Source organism: Monodelphis domestica, chromosome 1 (genome assembly GCF_027887165.1).
Source record: "Monodelphis domestica isolate mMonDom1 chromosome 1, mMonDom1.pri, whole genome shotgun sequence".
Classification (NCBI taxonomy): domain Eukaryota; kingdom Metazoa; phylum Chordata; class Mammalia; order Didelphimorphia; family Didelphidae; genus Monodelphis; species Monodelphis domestica.
The window spans coordinates 166,179,111-166,202,529 of NC_077227.1; the positions used below are offsets into that span (position 1 = coordinate 166,179,111).

General features: G+C 36.6%; 1 protein-coding gene across 3 annotated transcripts in view; it reads left to right on the plus strand.

The window, feature by feature from the left end:
- The window catches only part of MYO1E (myosin IE), a 249,712-nt gene that overhangs the window by 155,065 nt on the left and 71,228 nt on the right, over window positions 1–23,419 (plus strand). For all 3 annotated transcript variants that reach the window (XM_056809198.1, XM_007479659.3, XM_056809206.1), the window contains 2 exons: window positions 11,102–11,208; window positions 19,023–19,121. In XM_056809198.1, coding sequence (XP_056665176.1) covers window positions 11,102–11,208; window positions 19,023–19,121 — 206 coding nt within the window. The remainder of the gene's footprint in view (window positions 1–11,101; window positions 11,209–19,022; window positions 19,122–23,419) is intronic.

Genomic DNA, 23,419 nt, shown 5'->3' on the forward strand with positions numbered 1-23,419 from the left:
TTTTGAGTAAGAGGTTATAAAAGACGAATACTGCCAGGGTCATGAGAAAATAAGAAAATGGCAGACATTTCACCTTTTGGAAAGAAGAAATTTGACTTTTTTGGTTTTAGGAAAAAGAAATATGTGATAGAAAGGACAACATTTAGGGCAATTTGGAGATAGTTGTGGTAATGCACAAATGAGAGAAGTCAAAAAAATAAAGATGGGGAAAGATTTTGTACATGAGGCTGTAACAGCATAGGGCTACTTGAAGTGCCCTTCTCCAGACATAGTATATAGCCCTTTAACTTGTTGCCCCACATAGATAGGAAGTATATTGGATAGTGTACTGAACTTGGAAGCAGGAAGACATGAGTTCAAATCTAGCCTCTGATACTTAATTGTGTGTGAGTATAGGCAAGTCACTTAACCTTTGTTTGCCTCAGTTTCTTCATCTATAAAATGAGAATAATAATTATACCTAACTTGCAAGGTTGATGTGGGAGGACCAACTAAGGTAACATAGATAATCCTTTATAAACCTTAAAGCACTGTATACATGCTAACTACTGTTATTGTGCAAAGGAATATAACAGATAAGTAAGTATTTGGGAAGAAAATCTAAATTTTAGTATAATTTAGTAGTATAAATCAGTGATGGTTAACAAAGGTATTGGGGAGTATAGTGGGAAAAGACTGATTCAAGTTAAGCCTGAGTTCCGATACAATTGAATGTTTCATATGAGTGCTGTCAGTTAACAATTATTTAGTCTGATTCCAGTTTGGTCTTTGAAAGACACAAGTTTTCTTATAAACACATTTAATTCAACTTAGCCAACATTTATTATGCTGTCCTAGTCAGTGAGGTGGAAATAAAAAGGAATTAGACATGTCCCCAATGCCTTTATGGAGCCCACAGTCCAGCAGGGGAATTCATTTGACCCAAACAAATGTCTAAATAAACAATGGAGTAGCAAATTGAATAAATCATAGATTTAAACTTGGACTTACAGCCCCTTCATTTTCTATCTAAAGCAACTGAAACCTAGAAGTTTGATTGACTTCTCCATTTGTTACTCAAATAATACACTGACAGCCAGATATGAACCTAGATCCCAAATTCAGGGCTCCTTCCACAACAACATGCCACACCTTCATCAAAGGTGGGCTAAAATACTCTGAGAGTTCCAAAGGGGAAAATCTATCTATCTGTTTGAGTGCTGCTATAGTAGAGTCAAGAATATCTGAGTTTAAATCCTAGTCAAATTTTTTTCATCTGTAAAATGGGGATAATCATTAGTAACTACCTAGCAAGGTTTTTGTGAAGATCAAATGACAACATTTGTAATGTGCTTTTAAAACCTTCAAGTTCTACATAGAAGCTAACTAATATTGTTATTGGGGAGAATCCAGAAGTAGCTTTTGAACTGGCCTTGGGGAGCAACGGGTAAGATTTCAGCTGGTGGCCATGGCAGGCAGGGCATTCTAGTACTGGAAGTTGCTCATTAAATTGGTCAAGTCATTTTTAAAGGACCTATTTTGAATATACCCTTGTATTTTTAAAGTCTAAATCAGGTAAATATGTAATAAAAATCTGGTCTGTGAAAAAGCAATCAGATGATCACAACACTGTAGGAGGGAAAATCTGTGAGACTTTTTTAGGAATGTCATTGCTGATGATCACCATCTATGCCTTGAGTTATTTCACGTTGGTCATAAAAACCAATTTACTTGGATTTCTCTCTGCCAGATTTTCTCCTAGAAGATGTAAGTGTCACCAGTCACCAGTTTTGAGCAGGGTACAGAGAGATCAACTGATCCTATACTAACTAATGCTTTGAGGCCAAACATAGAAAGCCTTTGGCACTGAGATCATAGTACTACTATAGGCATTTCAAATATACCTTACGTTCAACATTTTCTTTCAAACCACCATGTCATAATGGAAATGAGCAAAGCACTTTTTTATTTTTTTGGACTATAGATGTCCCATGTTTTTGTATCTACAATGCAAGTGCAGATTAGAAAAATAGATTTACTCTAAAAATGACAAAGCCTGTGAATTGCTAGCATTTTTGAGAGCATTCCCTAAGGTTATAAGCTTAATTTGGCCATCTTCCTATGGTTCTGGGCACTCTTATGAATTCAAAAAGCTATTACAAAAGGCATTTGCTGATAAAGTTGATCTACTGAATAATGTCAGATATTCCATCTCATTTAATAACTTTGAAGGCAAAATTCTTAATTTGCCTGTCTAAAATTCTGTGATAACTGAAATAAGAAGGGGAGCTCTTAGGGAGAAGTAGTAGCCTAGTATTGTGGGGTATCAGTATGACTTATAGACTCATAGATTTAGAAATTACCTTAGAGGTAATTTATTCCAAATTTCCATTTTTCACATATTTTAATTAAGTAAGCAAAAGTATGCTGGTAACTATTTTACAACCAGTTCCCTCCATAGAAAATGTGGGCAGGGTATATGTTTAAGTTTAACCTATATCATTCACATTTTCTCCATCACTTCCCAAAATAATTCACAAAATAATAAATTGAGCCCTGATTTTTAGTATTATAGATATCTGAGACCACTCTCCCTGAAAACTTAAAAATCATTTCTTTTAAGGCACTATTAGCCAGCCTCTAGCATACCCCTGCTTCAAGGTCCACTCGTTAATGACTGAGCTAAGAATTGAACTTAGGCCCTTTGACTCTTAAATTCAATACTCTTTACACTCTACTTGCACACTACCTTGTTGATGAAGACAAACTCAGAGGTTCTATAATATGTTTTGAAAGAAACCAAGAGTTAAAATCCCAAGATGGCAAAAGATATTCCAATCGAACAGATTTTAATTCAAATGAAAAAGAGTGGGTTGAAGCTGTTGACAAGGTGGTGGAAGTGGCATAATGTGGTACTTACAATATGAGACATAATGGAGAATGATTTAAATGCTGAAAATCAAAAGGATGCAGACAAAGACTGTGAAGATTTTTGCCTCTTTGGTATAGGAATTAAGGCTGCAGAGACATAGCTCAAACGCAGTGCCCAGGAGGCTTTGCCTTTTTAAATTCTTCTGGGTGAGAAAAACAAAACTTTGATACATTAACAAGAAAGCCAAAATGCTTAAAGAAGCAAAGAACAAGAAATGATTCTTTTTTTTTTTAATCTTTACCTTCTGTCCATGGAAATTTAGTAAATGTTAACTGTTATTATTTACAGTTGTTAAAAAGAAACTTAGGTATATACATTTTAAAAAATATCTCAAGTGCTTCTGATTTCCTTATATTTTCTATTATCAGTTTTTGTGGCTGCTACTATTTTTATATCACCATAAGAAGAGTTTATTTTGAACTGATTCCTTCACCTTTCGTGACCATTGAAATTATTACTTATTAAAGAACTGAGATATAAGTGGGATGTGTATACCATGGAGATTTCACACCAACTTTATCTGTGCATTTTTATCTATTATTCAAATAAGCACAACATAATAGCTAGAGAAAATAATATACATATATGGCGTTGGAACTAGAGGTAAGACACAGAGGAATGCCCATAGTTTTCACCTATTATTATCATAATTGATTACTATATTGGTACAATACTTGTAAATCTAGCTCTTGTTCAGTAAAGAGATGGGGGAGAGCCTGGTCCTGAAGGGATGAGAAGCAAAGGACAAGGAGGTATCACTGGGTATGGGAGAGATTGGGGGGAGGGGGGTCTCAGATGAGGAGAAAGGAATTGAATGAAAAGAGAGAGACCTACATGGAGATGTGTTTGGGATAGTGTTGGTGTAGAGCAAGACTGTACTCTCCCTGGATTTGATTTACCTCCAAAGTAAACGATTCATTATTAAATAGTGAGTAATTAAATTCCTACCATTTTCTTTAACAAGTTAAATCAAGTCTAGATAGATTCATTTCTCAGCACTCTTGGCCCTATACTTCCTATATCTACAGTTCCAGGGAATAATAACTTTTTTCAAAAGTCCTTACTTTCTCTCTTAGAATCAATACTGGGTATTGGTAACAAGGCAAAAAAGAGCAGTAAGAGCTAGGCAGTGGGGGTTGAGTGATTTGTCCAGAGTCACACAGCTAGGAAGTACCTAAGGGCAAACCCAGGATCTCCTGTCTCTAAGCCTGACTCTATCCACTGAGCCACCCAGCTGGCCCTCAATTTATAGTCTTAGGGAGCTGTCTGGGACATTGAGAGTTGAATTGACATGAATTGACTGTAATATATGGCCCTGACTCCTAGGCTGGCCCTTTATCCACATTGTCAAAATGCCCTTCACATAATTATATACTTAATAAATATTTGTTTAATGGTAATGATAGAATCATTAGAGCTTAGTTCTCTAAAACTCCCAGATTCCATTATCCTGGAATGCCTTCTGAACCATCAAAGAAAGATAATGTTCATTATGATCTTAGTGCTAAGAATTAAAATGTATGCATTGAATTTTGAGTGCAGGATATTACTGTGTATAATATTCTTTAAAAATTAATAAAGCATGGATGGTAAATATCATCCCCTAGCTAAACAGAAAATTGAATTAATGGAGCCCATCATGCCCCAAAGATTCTGGTTATTGCAGAGTGTAACTGCAACTTAAGAGCTAGTTATATCAAGACCAATCACATGTAAAATTATCAAATAGGCCAAATGAAGAGAAATGTATAAGGCCCTTTTTTGCGTGTTTCTCCTTCAAATTAATTCCTTCTGTTCCCAAGACAATTCCTTAAAGAACAAGATGTAATCTCAGTATGTGTTCATACTGCACTTTGTGGTTACCTCATTTGATCCCAGAACAACCTTGTGATAATGTATTAATCAATATTATCCTTGTGTCAAAATGAGGCAGTGCGAGTACAGAGTAGAAGACCATCTTCAAGTCAGAAAGACCTTTGGTTCAAGTCCTGTCAGACACATAACCCAAAGGAAAGCCACGTAACCTCCCAAGACTGAGGCTGTTCTTTGCTGGCAAGCTATGGATCTGTTTGCTTACCAAGTATTTCCCACTGAAATAAAATCAAAGGTTTGCATAAATACATATTGACAAGGGAAGTAAAGCTCTGAAAAAGAGGTTTTAAATAAGACCTACTAAGTGTTAGAGATCAGGTTTTCTGATTCCAACTCCACAATTCCACTCTGGCAAAATTTAATTCAAGCAAAAGAATCCATTGGTCAGTAGCTCTGCTAATGACTCGGGAGGGGAGGGAAAGTTTGAAAACACTGGGCATTAGTGAGACTTTGGGCCCAGGCACTGGATTTGTTTGGGGGGCATCATTTGCCCATTCTGGCCCTAAAGGAAATAAACTGACTTTTAATTCTGTACCATTTCTGGAGTATTTATTTATTTATATTATATTATATTATATTATATTATATTATATTATATTATATTATAATTATATAATATTATTATAATATTATATATTATATTTATTTAGTACTGGACTTCAGTACTAATCACCAAGTTATAGGTATAACCATTGACAAACGATTGTTCAGAAGATGGTAGCCAGATTGGTGAGGGGACTAAAGCTAAAACCATAGGAGGATTGGTTCAAGAACTAGAGATATTTAGCTTGGAGATTAAATGGCTTGTGAGAAAGAGAGAAGAGACACAATCACTCTCTTGCTCTGCTTTGCTACCAAAGGCAGAATTGAGAACAATGAGAAATTCCATTAAATCCATATAAACAAGTTTTAGTCTTCCATGTTTAATATCCTGTGCTAGTCTTCACTGTCAAGAAATTCATGTTGGACTACAAAGAGGAAATTTTTAATTCAATCAAAGAATATATTTTGTAATAACAAATCATTCAAAAGTTAAAAAAGACTATTCTGGGAAGTAGTGAGTTCCTTTTCATTATAAATCTTCAGAGCTTGCATAATCATTTGTTGGGGGTGGGGAGAGTCAAGCCATGTGCCACTTATATCCCTACCTGTTTAGAAATTTTGCAATTCTATCCATTTCAGTTTTCTTTCTATTCCTCACATCTTTTCTTACCCCCTTTTATTAACCTATTCCTTACTAATTCCCATCTGTGGTCCTTGGATCTGTAGACCACTTTCCCAAGTTTTACATGAATAAAATATTCCCTTGTTATGTACTTCCCTTGCTACTTCTTCCATTTATGGCCAGAACCCCATCCACTTTGGACCTTTTGCTGAGGAACTAGAAAACTACTTTTTGCCCAAGAAATAATAGATTAATTGCTCTATTATGCTACATAAAAACTGTATGTTATTACCTAACTCTCTTGACTTCTCTCACTTTCCCTCCCATAAACTTCCTCCCTAATATGTACTTTTGTGATATATTCTAGAGTCAATATTTTGACTCAGGAGTGGACAAGTTTCACCCAAAGGCCTATGGGGGATTTTTTTTTAAACTATCTACTTCTCCCTCACCCAGATCACTAGAATTGCCATCATAAAAATGGAGAGTGCTTGGATAGGAATTGGCTCTCTGCATCTCCTCTCCTCCAGGTGAGGCTTCTACTTAATTCATCAACTTCTGACAAAATAAAAATTTCCAGAACCTCACACACTAGCTTACATGATCAGGGATAGCCTTATAGTTTAGGGCCAGGGAGAGCTCTAACGATGAAGGCTGACCAAGGGAATTGCTGCTGTTTATTGTCCCTTACTTGTAGCTTGGAAGGAATGACCCAAGTGGCCCTAACTCCATTCTTCTACTTGAATATGCTTTTTGTCCACCCTGAATACCTAAATAGACACCTCAGACTGTGATTTAATTCAGATGGCTACCTGGCAGCCCCAATCAAAAGCTGGTTCTGATCTACGTGCATCAGTAAAGAAGCAAAGTGGTCCAGTGTGGCATTTAGGATGCTGAACTTTCTGTCAGGAAGGTCTGGATCTGAATTCTACCTCAAATGCTTACTAGCTCTGTGAATCTGGCCAAGTAAATCACCCAACTGACCCCTCTGGGCCTCATTTCCTCATCTGTAAGATGGGCTGCTAAGTGGCACAGTATTGACCTTGGAGTCAGGAAGACTCATCTTTCTGAGTTCAAATCTGGCCTCAGATACTTACTATCTGTGATGCTGGCCAAGTCACTTAACTGCTTCAATTGCTCATCTGCAAATCTTTGCCAAAGAAAACCCCCTAAAGGGGTGATGATAAGTCAGACATGGCTCAAAACAAACAAGATTTTTAAGTACTCAAATCCTCTATGGTCTGGGACAAGTCACTTAACACCTCAGGGTATCATTTTCCTAATGATGGAATTGGACAAGATAACCTCCAAGGTTCCTTCCTGCTCTTAATCTGTGATTTTATAATTCTTTCAATCCATAGATGACACAGACACCTTTTCCTGATTTCAGAATGTTATCTAATATTTAACTAACAATCTATGACAAAGAACAAATTCCATCGGTACAAAAACTAAATTCATTCAAAATATACTTATTTGAGATGAGGTCAGACATTAATTTATTTCTTAACTTAAACTGAGTTCTCATCACAAATAACTTAATGAAGAAAATGAATCATGTAAACATGGAAAAATATTTTTTAAAAATAAAATTAAAATAAAAAATAAAGGTGCCAGGCCAAAAAAAAATAACCTCATGGGCAAAAGTTGCACTCAACAGAAATTAACATTAATACTGAATTGCATGATGGAAGAGAGGCAAGTTAAAATAGTCTTGGATATGTCAGAGAAGGGGGATGGAAACCTACTTTTTTTCTATATTTGGTTAGTACCTAATATAATGTTCTGTCCAGATTGGATAACCATGAATTGGTGTGACTGAAAATTGGAGCCCTGCTAATAATAATAGCAATTAGTTTTTATGTAAAACTTAAAGAATTGCACAATTCTGTATAAATATTATATCATTATATCTTCACACCAACTCTGGGAAGTAGGTTCTTTATTATCCTTCTACAAATGAGGAAACTTGAGACATGTTAAGTGACTTGTCCAAGGTCACACAGCTAACAAAGTATCTGAAGCCATATTTGAATTTAGGTCTTCCTCCTCTAGATTTAGCACCCTTAACTAAATTAAGCACCTACACCTACTTGTCTAATCTTGGGTTATAGAATTTGGAAGAGTGGATTCTAACCTATACTCTTCAGTTTCCCTGTGATCCAGTGGGAGGACCATCTCCTATAATTTTCTAATTTCTCTTAGAGAGGCCTAGTAGCTCCATTTTGGAATCTCAATATGATTTTATAGTTATTTTAATAAAGATAAAGATGGCTTTCTCCATTTCATTATTGGACCCTACCAAAAACTACCTCACTCATTTGATGTAATTCATTGTGTTTTAATCCTCTAAATCATACTTAACTGATACAGAGCCAGGGTTTTGAGTCATGCGACTCATAAGTCCTTTTTGTCTGACCTTTTGGCTTTTTCTAATGCTAATATGTGGGAGTTTTAATGTCAAACCACCACTTAAAATCTTTCTAGTCTAGTCCATCTCTTCACCAAGAAAAGAGAGTGGGGAGAGGTGGAAGTGGGGGGAAGGAAGAGAGATTTATTAGAACCAGCCTCTGAAACTGTTCACTCTTTTCTCCCTTTATTATTCTAAATGAACCAGCTTTGAGTCCAGAATTCATTTCATATTTAAAAGAAAAGGATGATGTTACTTAATTTCTTAAAAAATAAATGTCATTTTGCTTGGATGGTAGGATAGGATTATGGATGCTTAAGTCTCTCCTTTTACCACTCCATCTCTCTTCTATCCCTGACTGCCAAATATCTTTTAAAAACTTGTCTACCCCTAAGTCTTTGCACTCTTAACTTCAATCCCTACCATTATCCTGAAGCTGCTCAAGGGAAAGTCAATACCAACTTCCTAATTGCCTGATCAAATCAACTCTTTTTCAAACTTCATCCTCCTCATCCTTTTAATAATTTCTGACATTGCTGACCACCTTGACATTTTTTTGCTTCCCTTGGTTCCTGGTTTTGTTATGGGCATGCCCATAACAGTTTTACTCCTCCATCTCTAAATGAGACCTCTCTTTTGCCTTTCCTGGATGATCTTTATCCCCCACCTTTCAAGGCAGTTATTCCTCCAAGGATCTATCCTTGGCAATCTCTGCTTCTTTCGACATTCTTTCTTAGCAATGGTTTGCCCATGGTCATCTCTACTACGTGCCAATAGTAAGATAGGAATTGTAGTCTTCCAAACTTTCAAATATAGCACTGCACTATGCTGCTTCTGGAATTGGGAGGTGTTAAATGACTCCTAAATCTGTATTTCTAGTCTTGAACTTCATGGGAGTGTCACAAGCATCTTAAATTTATCATGTACAAAACTGAGTTTCTCTTTTCCCTAAACTTGCTTTCTTCTTATTTAATTATTTCTATCAGAGGCCCTCTGGTTTATCTGTTGAATCTTCTCCCTCAATTCTCATGTCTAATAGTTGTAAAATTCTATTGATCTTACAACTGTACTATTTGGGGGATTTATTTATTCTCTTTTTTAACCACTGGGACAATCCCTGCAAATTAGACCTCATCCCAAATTTCCTGGATTGTTGAAAAAATACTCTCACACATTTATTTTTTTTGTACAAAATGGACAAGATCATTTATTTATGGCATTAAGAAGAAAAGGCCCTTTAAGAAGGCTGCCTAAAATATGTTGTGTATGTTTTTTCCCATCTTTCTGTCTCACACATCTATTTGTCACTATTTTCTTTTCACTACTGTTATGATTAAAATTATTTCTAGGGACTGATTTTGGGGTAAGGATATCAGTTTACTGAATATTCCCATTTGTTGATTAGGCCAGCATCAGAACCAATAGTGACATTCATATCTATGTCCCTCTAGAATGAGGCCAAACCCTGAATTCTGGTTAGGCAGCTTAATAAATAGTTTTTTGGAGCTCATTATTCAGCCCGTCCCTTAAACATCTCCAGGCATCTCTAATTGGCAAACTAGTGGTACTTCAAAACATTCACCCCTACCCTTTCCCTCTTGATGGAGAACAGGTCCACAGGAAGAGAATACTTGTCCTCTTCATTTATTAACCAAATTCTCTAAAAAAGGATTGGGATTCCTAAGAACAAAGAAAATGCAAAAAAGTGGTTGACTGGATGTAATCTCTGACCCTGACCCCAGACACAGGAATACACAGTAATTCTCCCTAATATGCCAGAATTGGGGCCTTTCTACCCTGAAAGAAGATTTAAGAGTATGTGGAAAATAAATTCTCACATTATCCTTAAGATCATTGTCATCTGATCTGAACATATAATGCTAAGAAATCTTTGGTGGATTCCTACTATTTATTAACTTCTAACCTCTTTTTCCTGGCATCCAAGTCTTTCCACAGGCTGAAACCAACCTACTTTTGACCCTGATTTCAGTCTATTCCCTATCACATCATCTTCAGCCAAACTAGAGTCCTGAGCATAACATATACTTTCTCACCTTCAAGAAATTGCTCAAGCTGCTGCTCCCTATTCCTAAAATGTCTTCCTTCACCAGTTTTGTCAAATTTCCTCCCATCCTTTAAAAAACAACCAAGATATTACCTCCTTCATGAAGTCTTTCTTGATTGGCCACTTCCTCTTCAAAGCTCACTTTTATTTTTTTGGTACCTCTCTTATGCAATAGGTCTATCATTATTATCTGAGTCTGGATCTGTTTCCTCTTTAGACTGTAATTCCATGAGAGTAGGGATAGCTTCTTTTACAAACTTTGCATCCCTTCTATTGTCTTGCACAATTAACACTATTCACTATAGGTATCTGATACATATTTATCATATTGAGTTTGGTTGTTGGGTTTGAATTTTTTCAATGAAAATGGGAATTATCAGTGGTATTAGAAATGTCTTCTTGACATGAATGTGCAGAATTCAAGAATATTGAGAAACATTCTAATCAGCATGTTTGGTAGGAGGATAATAAAAAAATAACAGGAGTGTTACAGAAAAGAGCAAGAAAAGTCAATGTTTATTATTTGTTAATAAAATGTCTAGTGCCATATGAAAATATTTATCAATGTCTTTATATTCAACAAAGTTTCTTTTAAAATACCTTGTAATGGATCTGAAATTTACTATACATTAAGGCTTTTCTATGCATCTAAAATTATATCCTTCCTTTTCTCCCCAGAAACAAGCCAATGACCTTGTCAGCACCCTGATGAAATGTACACCCCATTACATTCGCTGCATAAAGCCAAATGAGACCAAAAAGTCCCGGGACTGGGAAGAGAGCAGGTAATATGAAGTCAAAGGATGGGGGAAGGAAGCTGGCTATAAACAGTGCTTTCTTTGAGTCATGTCTGCTGAGAGAGAGAGAGAGAGAGAGAGAGAGAGAGAGAGAGAGAGAGAGAGAGAGAGAGAGAGATTGTTGCATAAGTACTGCTAAAGGTAAAATATAAAGGTATCAGAGAACATGCTCATCCTTCTACTCATTCTATATCATCTTACCACAAAGATAGTTTGAAATGGTTTCCAGATATGCCCATCATAAGTTTTTTGTGAAATTTTTACAATTTCAAACTTATATATTCTCTCTACTATCTCTGAAAATTAAAGCAGTGCCATTCTTCTCTGAATTTACAATTTGTTGTGTTGATTTTGGCCAGTTTACATACAATCTAGAACAAAAATTCTTCAGATTTGACAATACCACCGGGTGGTGATGGGTTTTAAATTTAGTTCTAAGCTATATGTAGGCATTCTTCCTTTATGTACTCAGATTCTTAAAGGCACTAACAGGATGTGGCATGAAATGCTTAGGTTCTGCCTCGAAAACATTGATCTGAGAGCTGGTTTAAAAAGCAGGCTGCCCTTTACTTTTCCTCTCATGAATCAGCCTGCTTATAAAAGCAGCAAGGGGAAAATACTCTATGTTCTGTCTCCCAATCCAAGGAAAGTACTGATGTTCAAAGAGTGTCTGTGTTAGAGGGGAAACAGCTCTAGGAGAGATGTGGAACATAGATGGCATTCAGAGATCCTCGCCACAGTTCCTTGGCTTCTTCACGAGCCCCATGTCACACAGATGCATAGTTGCAGTTGCCCAGATCCTTCTCCCTCATAAATATCTCTGAGGGAGCTGTCCAGTTCAGGATATGTAAAATACTTATTTGAGTATAGATAGCGCTAGGAGGTAATTCAATGTTGCAGTCATTGTCCCAAACTGAGAAATCCATTTCAAAAGCCCTGACCCTGAACCTAAGGATGCATGAAAAGAAAAATAAAACAACCATGAACTTTAGAGAGAGCACCAGTTTCATCCACTAGATAATAGGTTCATAACTTTTGTGGTCCTAGATCCCTTTGGCAGGCTGGCAAAGCCTCTGGAGCCCTTCTCAGACTATTTGTAAATTCATACATTATAGTAGATTGGATTGTAAAGGGAACCAGTTATATTGAAATATGGTTATGAATATGAGTGTTTGTATGTGCTTATGTAGATACACATGTTGAAATTTGATTATAAGTGGGTATTTATGTTATATATTTATCAGCAAACATTGGTCAGAAGGAACCTTAAAGTTCATTTAGTCCAACACTCATTTTATAAATTTACGGAGTTTAAGAGATTTGCTCTTAGCTAGGCAGGTCATAAGTGTAATATTGAGGAATGAACTCTGTTTCTTCTAACTTCAAGTCCAATCCATGCCATTATAAAGTGGTTGGTCACAGACAGAGCTAGGATAAAAATGTTCCAAATTGCAAATTCATTGCCCTGTGAAAAAGCTGACAATAAACAGCTGGGAGTCAACTATTCAATTTTAAGACGCTCCAGCAAAGGAATTCTATCATATCCCTCCCATGTTCACCCACTCTTGGTTATCAATAAGTCATTATCAAGAAATTTATCTTTAGGTATAACCTAAATGCAATGTGAGAGCATCAATTTTTTAAAAAATTTGAATTCAACTAACTTTTTTTTTAACTTTTTAAATTTCTGTTTTTTTATGTGATTGGTCTGTTAAATCACAACAAATGGATGACTGAGGTTATAGCATCAGTTTACTCCATGGATCTTTATAGGATTTCTTTAAAAGATTTTTGACCTTTAAGGAAGCAGATTGGTTTTTCATGGCTTCCAACATATTTATTGAGCAAATAGTTATTTAGCTTCTCAGTGGATCAACTTTTCTAGGATTATCCAACCTGTGTCACCTATGAATTGTGAGGAGACACAATAAGGGTATTGAATGTCAGTGACTAATCAAAAGACATCTGTATTGCTGGGTGTCCATATCCAGTCAGATTTTAGTTCTTGGTGGACTTTGTAACTAGACCAGAAATTGTGTGCAGTTTGTGGGTTTGTGGGTTTGGGTTTTTTCATCTTCCTTGAAAAATGTGTTTCTCTTTGGATCCTGGCAAAACCACTTGGCCTGAAATCTGAAATGCTGCCATAGCACAATTCTCAGGCCTTGACCTACTTGAGGTTAATGACTGATGGAGACTTGACGAGAAGACTCCTCCCCAGAGGAGAAAACAGTGCAGGGTCTGGAACAATGTGGTGTTGCCAGAAAATGGCTGATGTTGGTAAGGAGGAGGCAAAGGGAAGAATAATGGAGCTTGGCAGGGTTTCTAGCTCATGTGAACACAAGAGAAAGCTACAAACAGGAAAATATAATTTTTAAATCTCTGATCTTTACTATAAATGTGATGTGGCTACTGTTAGGAGTTCGGAGTCAGACATAGGGCTACCTTGAATTCCTTGACTGCAAAAAAGATGTTTACTGATTTCTGGTGCTCTCACAGGAGATGTGATCAGCAAGTCTGTTTTACCACAGATCTGTCTTCTCTGACAGAAATCACTTAACTACCTGAGTGAGTCATAACAAAATTTTTAAACTGAAAAATATTCTCCTTTTTATGTGTGATTTATATCAAAGGAATGTTTTCATTTAAATCTATGGACAGTAGCTCAAGAACTCTCAGTGAAACAATTTGAAAATTATGAAATTCCAATTAAAATGAGCAAATAGAAAGGAAAAAATGGAAACTTGTTTACTCTGAATTGGAATAATTGAATCCTTTGAAAGTCAGAGTATGCAGCTGCCATTACCCAGATATTTGGGATGAGAGGAGGTTCTTTTTCTTTTTTTTTTCTGAATTGTCTAGACAGTCCTCATTATTTAGTCTTAAACCAATCACATTTATACAGTTCTTTATAAAATATGCAAACATCTTTCAAAGCATCCTATTCATCTTGGACATTTTAAGATGAAGCCCTCCCAACCCCATTCATGTTAACTGTTAGAAAAACTAGAAAAATAATAATTCTTTAAATTGAAATTTTTTGCTGAAAAAGCACCTTCCTGATTCTCATGTTCCATTTGTAATCAATAGCTAGGTTTTATGAATGACAGTATTGATAACATTATCAGATTTTGCACAAACATTATTAATTACTTACTTTGTGCCAAGCACTGTGCTATGATTCTGAAATAATCTCTTCTCTCAAGAAGCTTACAGTTTTGCCCGAGAATCCCACATGTATGGGCATATATATTCTATTTATTTATATATCATATATATACATATGTTCTATTTATATATCACGTCTATTCCATTTATTTATATCATATACACACATATATTCAATTTATTTATATATCATATGTACATATATTCTATTTATGTATCTCACATATACATATATTCTATTTATATATTATATACTTTATTTGATATTATATAACATTGTACATGATACTTATTGTCATAGATTATGTTATAGAATATATTAGATGTACTAACACATTATATCCATCATAATGTATATATTATATATAATCTGTGTATATACATATTATTGATAGGGAGGCACTAATATCTGGGGAGATGATGGAAGGCTTCATGAAGGAGGGGACTTTTAAAGGTGAGCTTTAAGGTAACTAGGGATTCCGAGCTGCAAAGGTGAGCAGGGAGGGTACCCAAGACAGGGAATAACACTGGCCTTATAATCAGGAGACCTGCGTCTGTGGCTTAGCTCTGCCACTCATTCCTATACTCTCGGCCATCTCTCTGGACCTCTTTGGTTTTCAGGTTCATTGTCTATTAAACAAGGCAAGTGGGCCATGTGGTGTCCGATTTCTAATAATAGTGGTGGCCCCCACAGTCATTAGCTCAAATGATCCCAGATTTGTGTTCAAAGTAAGTTAAGTTGGCCAGTTTTCTGCCTAAGTAGACTCTAGTATCTCAAATTTTAAATAAAAAGAAAAAGATTTCACAAATTGATATTTCGCCATTCTTTCAAAACTCTGAGCTATTGCTTTAAAGCACTTTTCACAACACAAACCCGCCTAACCTTGACAGTCATCTTACATGTTACTTCCCCCCCATATAATCTGTTGTCCAGCCATTCTGGCCTGCTTTATATTCTACTCTTATCTCCTACCTCTATGCCTTTGCCTTGGCCGTCTTCCTTCCCTGGAATTCATCCCCTCTTTAGTGCCATTTCTCAATCCCCAGTCTCCTTTAACACTAAAATTTAAGAACCAATTTCTACATCATCATCATCATAGCTAGCATTACAAAGCACTTTAAAGTTTGCAAAGCACTTTACAAATATTATCTTTTCAAGCCCCATAAAATTAAATATTATTATCTTTGTTTTACAGTTGAGGAAACTGAGGCAGAAGAGGCTAAGTGACTTGCCGGGGGTCACACAGCTAGTAAATATCTGAGACAGGATTTAAATTCAGGTCTTCCTGACTCCATGCACAGCACTATCTCCTGCCTGAGTGGTCCTCTACTAGGGAAAACTAGCTTCTATTCTTTCATTTCTCTAGTATTCTGAAAATATGACCATTTTGTCTCCCACATTAGAATGTAATCTCCTGGAAAGGAGGTGTTGTTTGACTTTTATCTTTTATAATTTTTTTAAACCTTTATTGTCTGAATTAACATCTATACCAAATAGTGGTTCCAAGGCAAAAGAGCACTGAGGGCTCCCAGGGTCACACAGCTAGGAAGTGTCGGAAGCCAGATCTGAACTCAAGTCTTTCCAAATCCAGACCTGGCTCTTGATTCACTGAGCCCCCTAGCTGTTTCATAATAGGTATTTAATGAATGGTTGTCAATTGATTGATCAGTAAACTAATGAAGCCTTTGATATGCATTGCCTTCGGCTTTTGTTTCTTCCTGTCTTGTCCTAGGAAACATCTAATAAAATTAGCAGCAGAAATGATCTAGGTATTTCCAAATGTGTGTCTATACAAGTCATGAGAAATTATTGCTGTATCAAAAATAGTCTTAGTTTACCCAGTGGAACATTAGGTGGTAGATTCTAGGATGATTTTCTCAACATCCACTATATTCCTTGCATGTTCCAAAATACATTGTTAGTTTTGTGCTGTGTACTGACAAAAAGAAAAATAGAGTTACTAAAAAAAGGATTTGCAGAACAAAGATGTTCGAGTTTTCATTGGTCACAAGTACTTTGTGTGGGCATTTGTAGTTAAGAGCTTTTATTAGTCTTCTTCTAAATTTAGATGATGCCAAACTTGCATCAAAATTAAACTTCAGTTAAGAAAACACAAAAGGAACTCATTCTGGGTCCGGAATCTTTCTACTGAAGTCAAAAAGGAAGCTAGCCTAATAATACCTAACCAGAATTTACATAGCATTTTCATATTTGCAAAGTGTTTTACAAATATTATCTTATTCAATAGAAACGACAATCCTGGGAGATAGGTGTTATTATTTTTATTTTTAAACTCTTACCTTAGAAGAGATTCCAAGTATTGGTTCCAAGCAGAAGACTGATAATGTTTGCTAATGTAATGCCTGTTAAGAGATTGCCCAATGGTCACATGGCCAAGAAATATCTGAGGTTGGATTGGAACCCAGGACCTCTGACTCTTAAGTCTGACTCCCTATCCAATGAGCCACTAAGCTGCTCCCAAGTCACTGAAGCTTCTTAAGTAGTTATATACTTGCTCAGACTTTCCCTTTAAAAATATCATTTTGGTAGTTATGTAAAATAGATTGAAAAAGGAAAAAGGATAGAAAGAAGTAAATCAATTAGGAGTATTGCAATAATTTCGGCAAGAGGGGGACCTAGATAGCATAGTAGATAGAGCACCAGGATTGGATTTGGGAGAATTTGGGAGAACCTGGGTTCAAATCTGACCTCAGAAACTTCCTGGCTGTGTAACCCTGGGCAAGTCACTTAAAATACATTTGCCCAGCCTCACTGCTTTCCTGCCTTATTAATATTAATAAATATTTAGTTGTTTGGGGAACAGTAGCCTTTTTTTCTTATTGGTCAGTTGACAAGTCAGAAGGTAAGGGTTATTAAAAATCATCATAATTTGGAGCTAGAAAGATCTGATGCAGAGCAAAATAAGCAGAACTGGTAGAACACTGTACACAGTAAAAGCAATATTATACGATGAATATCTATGAAAATTTGGCTACTCTCAGCAATGCAATGATCTGGGACAATCCTAAAAGACATAATGAGGAATGCTTTCCACCCCCAAGAGAGAACTGTTGGAGTCGTCTTTCACATCAGTGAATTTATGGTTTTATTTTGACATTTTGGTTATGTCTGAGTGTACTCGTAATACAATGACCAAAATGGAAATGTGTTTTGCATGATGATGATGATGATGATGATGATGATGATGATGATAATAATTTGGGCCAAAGATGATGAAAACCATAGTAGGCATGGTGTAAGTGAAGAAATGGAGAGATGCTAGAGATATTGTGGCAATCTAATCAATAAAACTCTGAAATAAAACAAATGAAAAAGAGGAGAAAAAGGAGAGCTAGATTGCAATCAAGGATGACTACCAGATTATGATCCTGGGTGACCTGAAGAATGTTAACATCCTTAATAGAAATAGAAATAACAGGAAGAGGCAGAAAACGAAGATAAGACAGTGTAGGTAATTTGAGATGCCTTTTGGGTGTACCTTTGACAGTGAGGGACTATATAATTCAAGAAAGGGATGAGCTAGATATGGAGATCTGAGATCACCAAGACAGAGAATGTAGAAAGAAGAGGAGAGTCAATGAGTCAGTAAGTGTTTATGAAGCACCTACTGTGTTCCAGGCACTGAGCATACAAAGAAAAGAAAAACACAATCCTTGTACTCTAGGAGCTCACAGATGGGGGCGATAACATGCATACAAAGGTGTACAAACAAGTTTTATACAGAATAAATAAGAAGTACATAAGAGAGGGAAGACACTTGAATTAATAGGAGTTGAATCAGAGGAAATTATTTGCCATCTCTTAGAGGAGGTAGAGAAAGAAGAGAGATGCACAATTTGGACCTTACCATTTCAGAAAATGTTTGTTGTGGGGGCAGCTGGGTAGCTCAGTGGATTGAGAGCCAGGCCTAGAGAAGGGAGGTCTTAGGTTCAAATGTGGCCTCAGACACTTCCCAGATGTGTGACCCTGTCACTTAACCCCCATTGCCTAGCCCTTACCACTCTTCTGCCTTGGAACCAGTACACAGTATTGATTCCAAGAAGGAAGGTAAGGGTTTAAAATAGAAAAAAATAAAATGTTTGTTGAAATAATTTGTTCTTACACATAAGTGGGAAAATAAAATAACTTTTTAGAAATAAATTTAACAAGAATTAAGACGAGTGAGGAAAGGTTTTCTATGGAAGGTGGCATTTTAGCTGAAACTTGTAAGATTTATCTAGAGCTGTGTTGGCAAACCTATGGTCCATGTGCCAGAGGGGGCTGCTCCCTTCCCCCTTTGTACAACACCTGAGGCCATTCCTCACATCACTCATCCCTCTACCTAGCAGCCTAATGGAAGCTTTTTCTCCCTCCCCAGTCTGGGGGTAAGGCAGGGAGGTTGCAGCTTGGGTACTTGGTCTCTAAAAGGTTAGCTGTCACTGATCTAAAGTATATAATGCATACTTCCTGGTCTAAACAGGGTCAGAAATAAACATTTTATGGTATTTCAACATTTCCCTCCATTTAAAGATGGGAATATATTATGGAAGGGAAATAATTACTAAGAAATGTAAAGTATAGGACCTTTAGATGTTATTTAACTGTATATCTCTTGCTGTTCTTTTGCTCCTTTCAGGGTGAAACATCAAGTGGAATACCTGGGATTGAAGGAAAATATCCGGGTTAGAAGAGCCGGTTATGCCTATCGTCGAATCTTCCAGAAATTCTTACAGAGGTAATGAACAAGTGATCTCACTGTGCACTCTGTGAGCGATTTGCAGTAAGGTACTAATGTTCTGCTAAAACAAGGGCATAGACTGTGCCCTGCAGGTGTTCAATCTACTTAAGCATCACCAATTCAGCGATCATTGTAATTGATACCCTAGCTTTGCTGGTCTGTGTTCTTACTATGAATGGAAAAGGGTTTACTCTTCAAGTTAGCAGTATATATCAAACAAGGTTTCAGAAGAATGTTAAACTTCTTTTAGAAATATTTTAATAAGTCAACAAACATTTGTTAAGTGTCTACTATATGCCGGACACTTTGCAAAGGGCTGGAGATATAAGGAAAGACAAAAGATAGTCTCTGCCTTCATGGAGCCCACAATCTAATTGGGGAGACAACATGCAAACCGTTAAATAGAAACAAAATATATACAGGTTAAGTAGGAAATAATCAACAGTGGAAGGTACTAGAATCAAGAGGGATTGGGGAAGGATGGATTTCAGCTGGGTCTTGAAGGAAGTCAGAGAAGCCTCTGAAGAGCACATATCTAGGGTCAGCTGATAGCCTAATTACCCACAATTATCTATGATTGAGACTCAGACTTCACTGAAAATAACTGAACACAAGGGGGGAAAATGCATTAGTTCAGAGATGACAGGACTTTGACTTTGTTGATATTTCTTGTTGGGGTATATATAAAAATAAAACTACAGTCCTCTTTTTTTAAAACTTCTATCTTCCATCTGGGAATCAATTAGTTCTAAGGCAGAAGAGTGGTAAGGACTAGGCAATGGGGATTAAGTGACTTGTCCAGGATCACACAGCGAGGAAGTATCTTGAGGTCAAATTTGAACCCAGGACCTCCCATCTCTGGGCCCAACTCTCAATCCACTGAGAAAAACTACAGTCCTTTTTGATAACTCTTCTATAGTTCAGACTTTAATTCAATGTGTCTTCTGGCCCAAGTGACTCTCCCAGAGATTTCACTGCATTTTCAGCTTCTCTTCCATCTCCTTTCTTACCTGGAATTTGTAATATAGCCATATTCTGGCTTGAGAATGATTGCATTCTCCTGGAAAAGTTTCCAAATAATTAGTTCTAGTAATTTAAAAACAGGATGTAAAGATATGAGGTATTAGAGAACTAGCAGACTCTGGAAAGGCTCAGCTCCCGCCTTTGAAACCTAATATTTCCTAGAAGACCATTTTTCCTTTTGGGCTCATGTTCTATTTCTGGTATCATATGTTCAAGACTGCCTGGAAAAATTACCAAGACTAGCACAAGATGTCAATTGAGGCTAAAAAAAAATAGCGAGGCTGGCAATGACAGCTTTTAATCTGAGTGAAATAAAAGTAACCACACAGTGGCCTTTTCTGTATATAAGCCACTTGGCCAACAACCTAGTAGGTATGTGCTTTATGGAGACATTTAAATAGGGTAAATGCCTGGACTTTATATAGTGACTGTTACTTAATTGATTGGGAAATGCAAGTAGCTCATCTGGTATATGAGATAAACTTCATGTCTCATCTAGGGTCAGTATAGTAATCTACAAGTAGTTGGTGCTTAATGCATTTTATTAAACCTTTACCTTCTGTCTTAGAATCAATACTGTGTATGGATTCCGTGGCAGAAGAGCAGTTAGAGATAAGCAATGGGGGTTAAGTGACTTGACCAGGGTCACACAGCTAGGAACCCTGGACTTCCTGCCTACATGTCTGGATCTCTTTCCCCCTATCCGCTCCAGTGATTACTACATTTTTGTTGTTATGAGATTCTAGTATGAGATCTGCCCACCAACTAGCTGCACCTTGGACAAGCCACTTAACTTCCCTGGGACTGAGTGATTGGGTACCTTCCAGCTGTGGATCTGTTGAGCTCCCTTAGCTCTCATAGTCTATGAGTCTTTAGCATTCTCCTGGAGAAAGGACCAAATCCCCATTCCTTCATCTTCTAATTTGCAATTGGTTTTGCAAAAATGTGAAATATCCAATGTGAATTAAAGGGTTTTCCTGGAGCAAATGGAGTTACTCACATACTCTTGGGGGTTTGAAGTTTTTAATTTGATAAAGTTTACAATTTTGCCAAAACAATTTCTGTGAAATTTCAAAAAACAAATAGAAATTTGGGCACAGCCAGTCCAGTGGACCATCCTATCCCCAACATTTGGCTCTCAAACCACTTAGCCACCCACCTGCCTGTCATGATTTTGATGGCCTGTCATGATTCAGTCTTTTTTGTGATTTTATAAGATTGAATAGTGGAAGGAACTCACTCTTTTTTATTCTGATTTGATTAAACAGGGAGTGGCTAATATCTACTCAAAGTAAGGACAAAAAGAGTATATAGATATAAAAGGTTGGTTTTTTATATCTAGAAGGGCAGCATGACTGAATAAAGAGATGAACTCTGAAGCCAATAAGACCTTGGTTCAAGGTCCACCTCTGACATATACTGGCAGTGTGGTCCTTAACCTCCTCGTGCTCTAAGCCATTCTCTTTAGACTATAAGTTGCAGCACATAGCTAATAAGGCAATACGTTTTGTATTATTTCACATGTAATTGATACCATAATGCTTGCCTTCTCAGTGAGGGGGGCTGAATGGAGTGGAAAATTTGGAACTCAAATTTGTTTAAAATGAAGGTGAAAATAAAGTTGAACATGTGTATATATGTGCACGCACACATGTAAGTACGTGTGTGTTTGTTCATTTGTGTATTTAAAGACCATAAGTTGTAGAGAAGGTGCTGACATTTGTTGAGTTTGCTCATCCCAGAGTTTCCTGTGCCAGTGAAATAGCTGCTCCAGTTCCTATCCCTCATCCATTCATAGTTAAAGGAATTCGCTGTTGGATTATGGAAGTCATACAGAAATGTACATATTTAGAAAACCATTTGCATGATATCATCGTTCACGTAGAAGACCACCCTTCTTGTACATGTATGCTCAGATGGGTTTTTAGCTTAGTTTTCAGTTACTTTTATGACTAGTCCTTGACCAATGAGAATGTTTCCCTCATACAAGGAGAACTAGGAAACCAAAGAAGTCTGGGCCAAAAACCTGGCACGAGAACCTACTCAACCAGATTGTCCTCAGATCATTACAGGTGAAATTGGAAAAAGAGACAACCTACAGACATGAGATGAAACAGACAGATGATCACGATACTAGAACCACTGCCCACATTTGAACTCTACCATTCTGGCATGCATTATGCTATGGAAGAGGTAGCAATGTTACTTAATTGCAACAAAAAACTGCATACACTGTGAGTGACTAACATTTAGAGAATGGTAGGAAGAAAAATGTGGTAAATGAACATAAATGTATATTATGACATAAGACAGGACAAATGTGAGGAATTCAAAAAAACCCAGGATGTGAATGAACTGATGAAGAACAAAGTAGCAAAACCTAGAAAACTATACAGAACAACTATAATAGCACATAGGAAAAATAAACTCTGAAATTAAGCTAGTTGCTGCCCAGATATAATGAGCTATCTTCACCCCAGAGAAAAGATGAGGAAATGTACCTCCTTCCTTTCCTTGAATTGGTAGGGAACCAAAGGTATAGGATGTTACATATGCTGTCAGTTGTGGTCTTATCTGTTAATCAGTTTTCAACATTATAAAGAAGGACATCAATAAAATGTTAATTTTTAAAATAAAAAGAGATCCAAAAGATAAATTCTTTAAAAATAAATTAATTGTGGAGGCAGCTAGGTAGCTCAGTGGATTGAGAGCCAGATTGAAAGCTAGATATGGGAGGTCCCAGGTTCAAATCTGGCCTCAGACACTTCCTAGCTGTGTGACCCTAGACAAGTCACTTGACACCCATTGCCTACCCTTACCACTCTTCTGCCTCAGAACCAATATACAGTATTGATCCCAAGGTGGAAGATAAGGATTTTAAATAAATAAATGGATGAATGAATGAATGAATGCATTGAGAGGGCAGCTAGGTAGCTTAGTGGATTGAGAGTCAGACCCAGAGACAAGAGGTCCTGGATACAAATCTGACCTCAGACACTTCCTAGTTGTGTGACCCTGGGCAAGTCATTTAACCCCCCCATTGCCTAAAACTTACCATTCTTCTGCCTTGGAACCAAAACACAGAACCCAACTTCAATTTTGAATTCTGGGAAGAATATCCTTTCATTTTACTGCTGAAAACTTGTTTTATGTATGTCTAATTATTTTATATTGTGATATTGATATTTATTAGATCATATGATTTTTTAAGAATATGACCCCTTTCATCAAGACATGGTCAAAAGTTAAAAACAAGATGCTCTCAAAAGGAC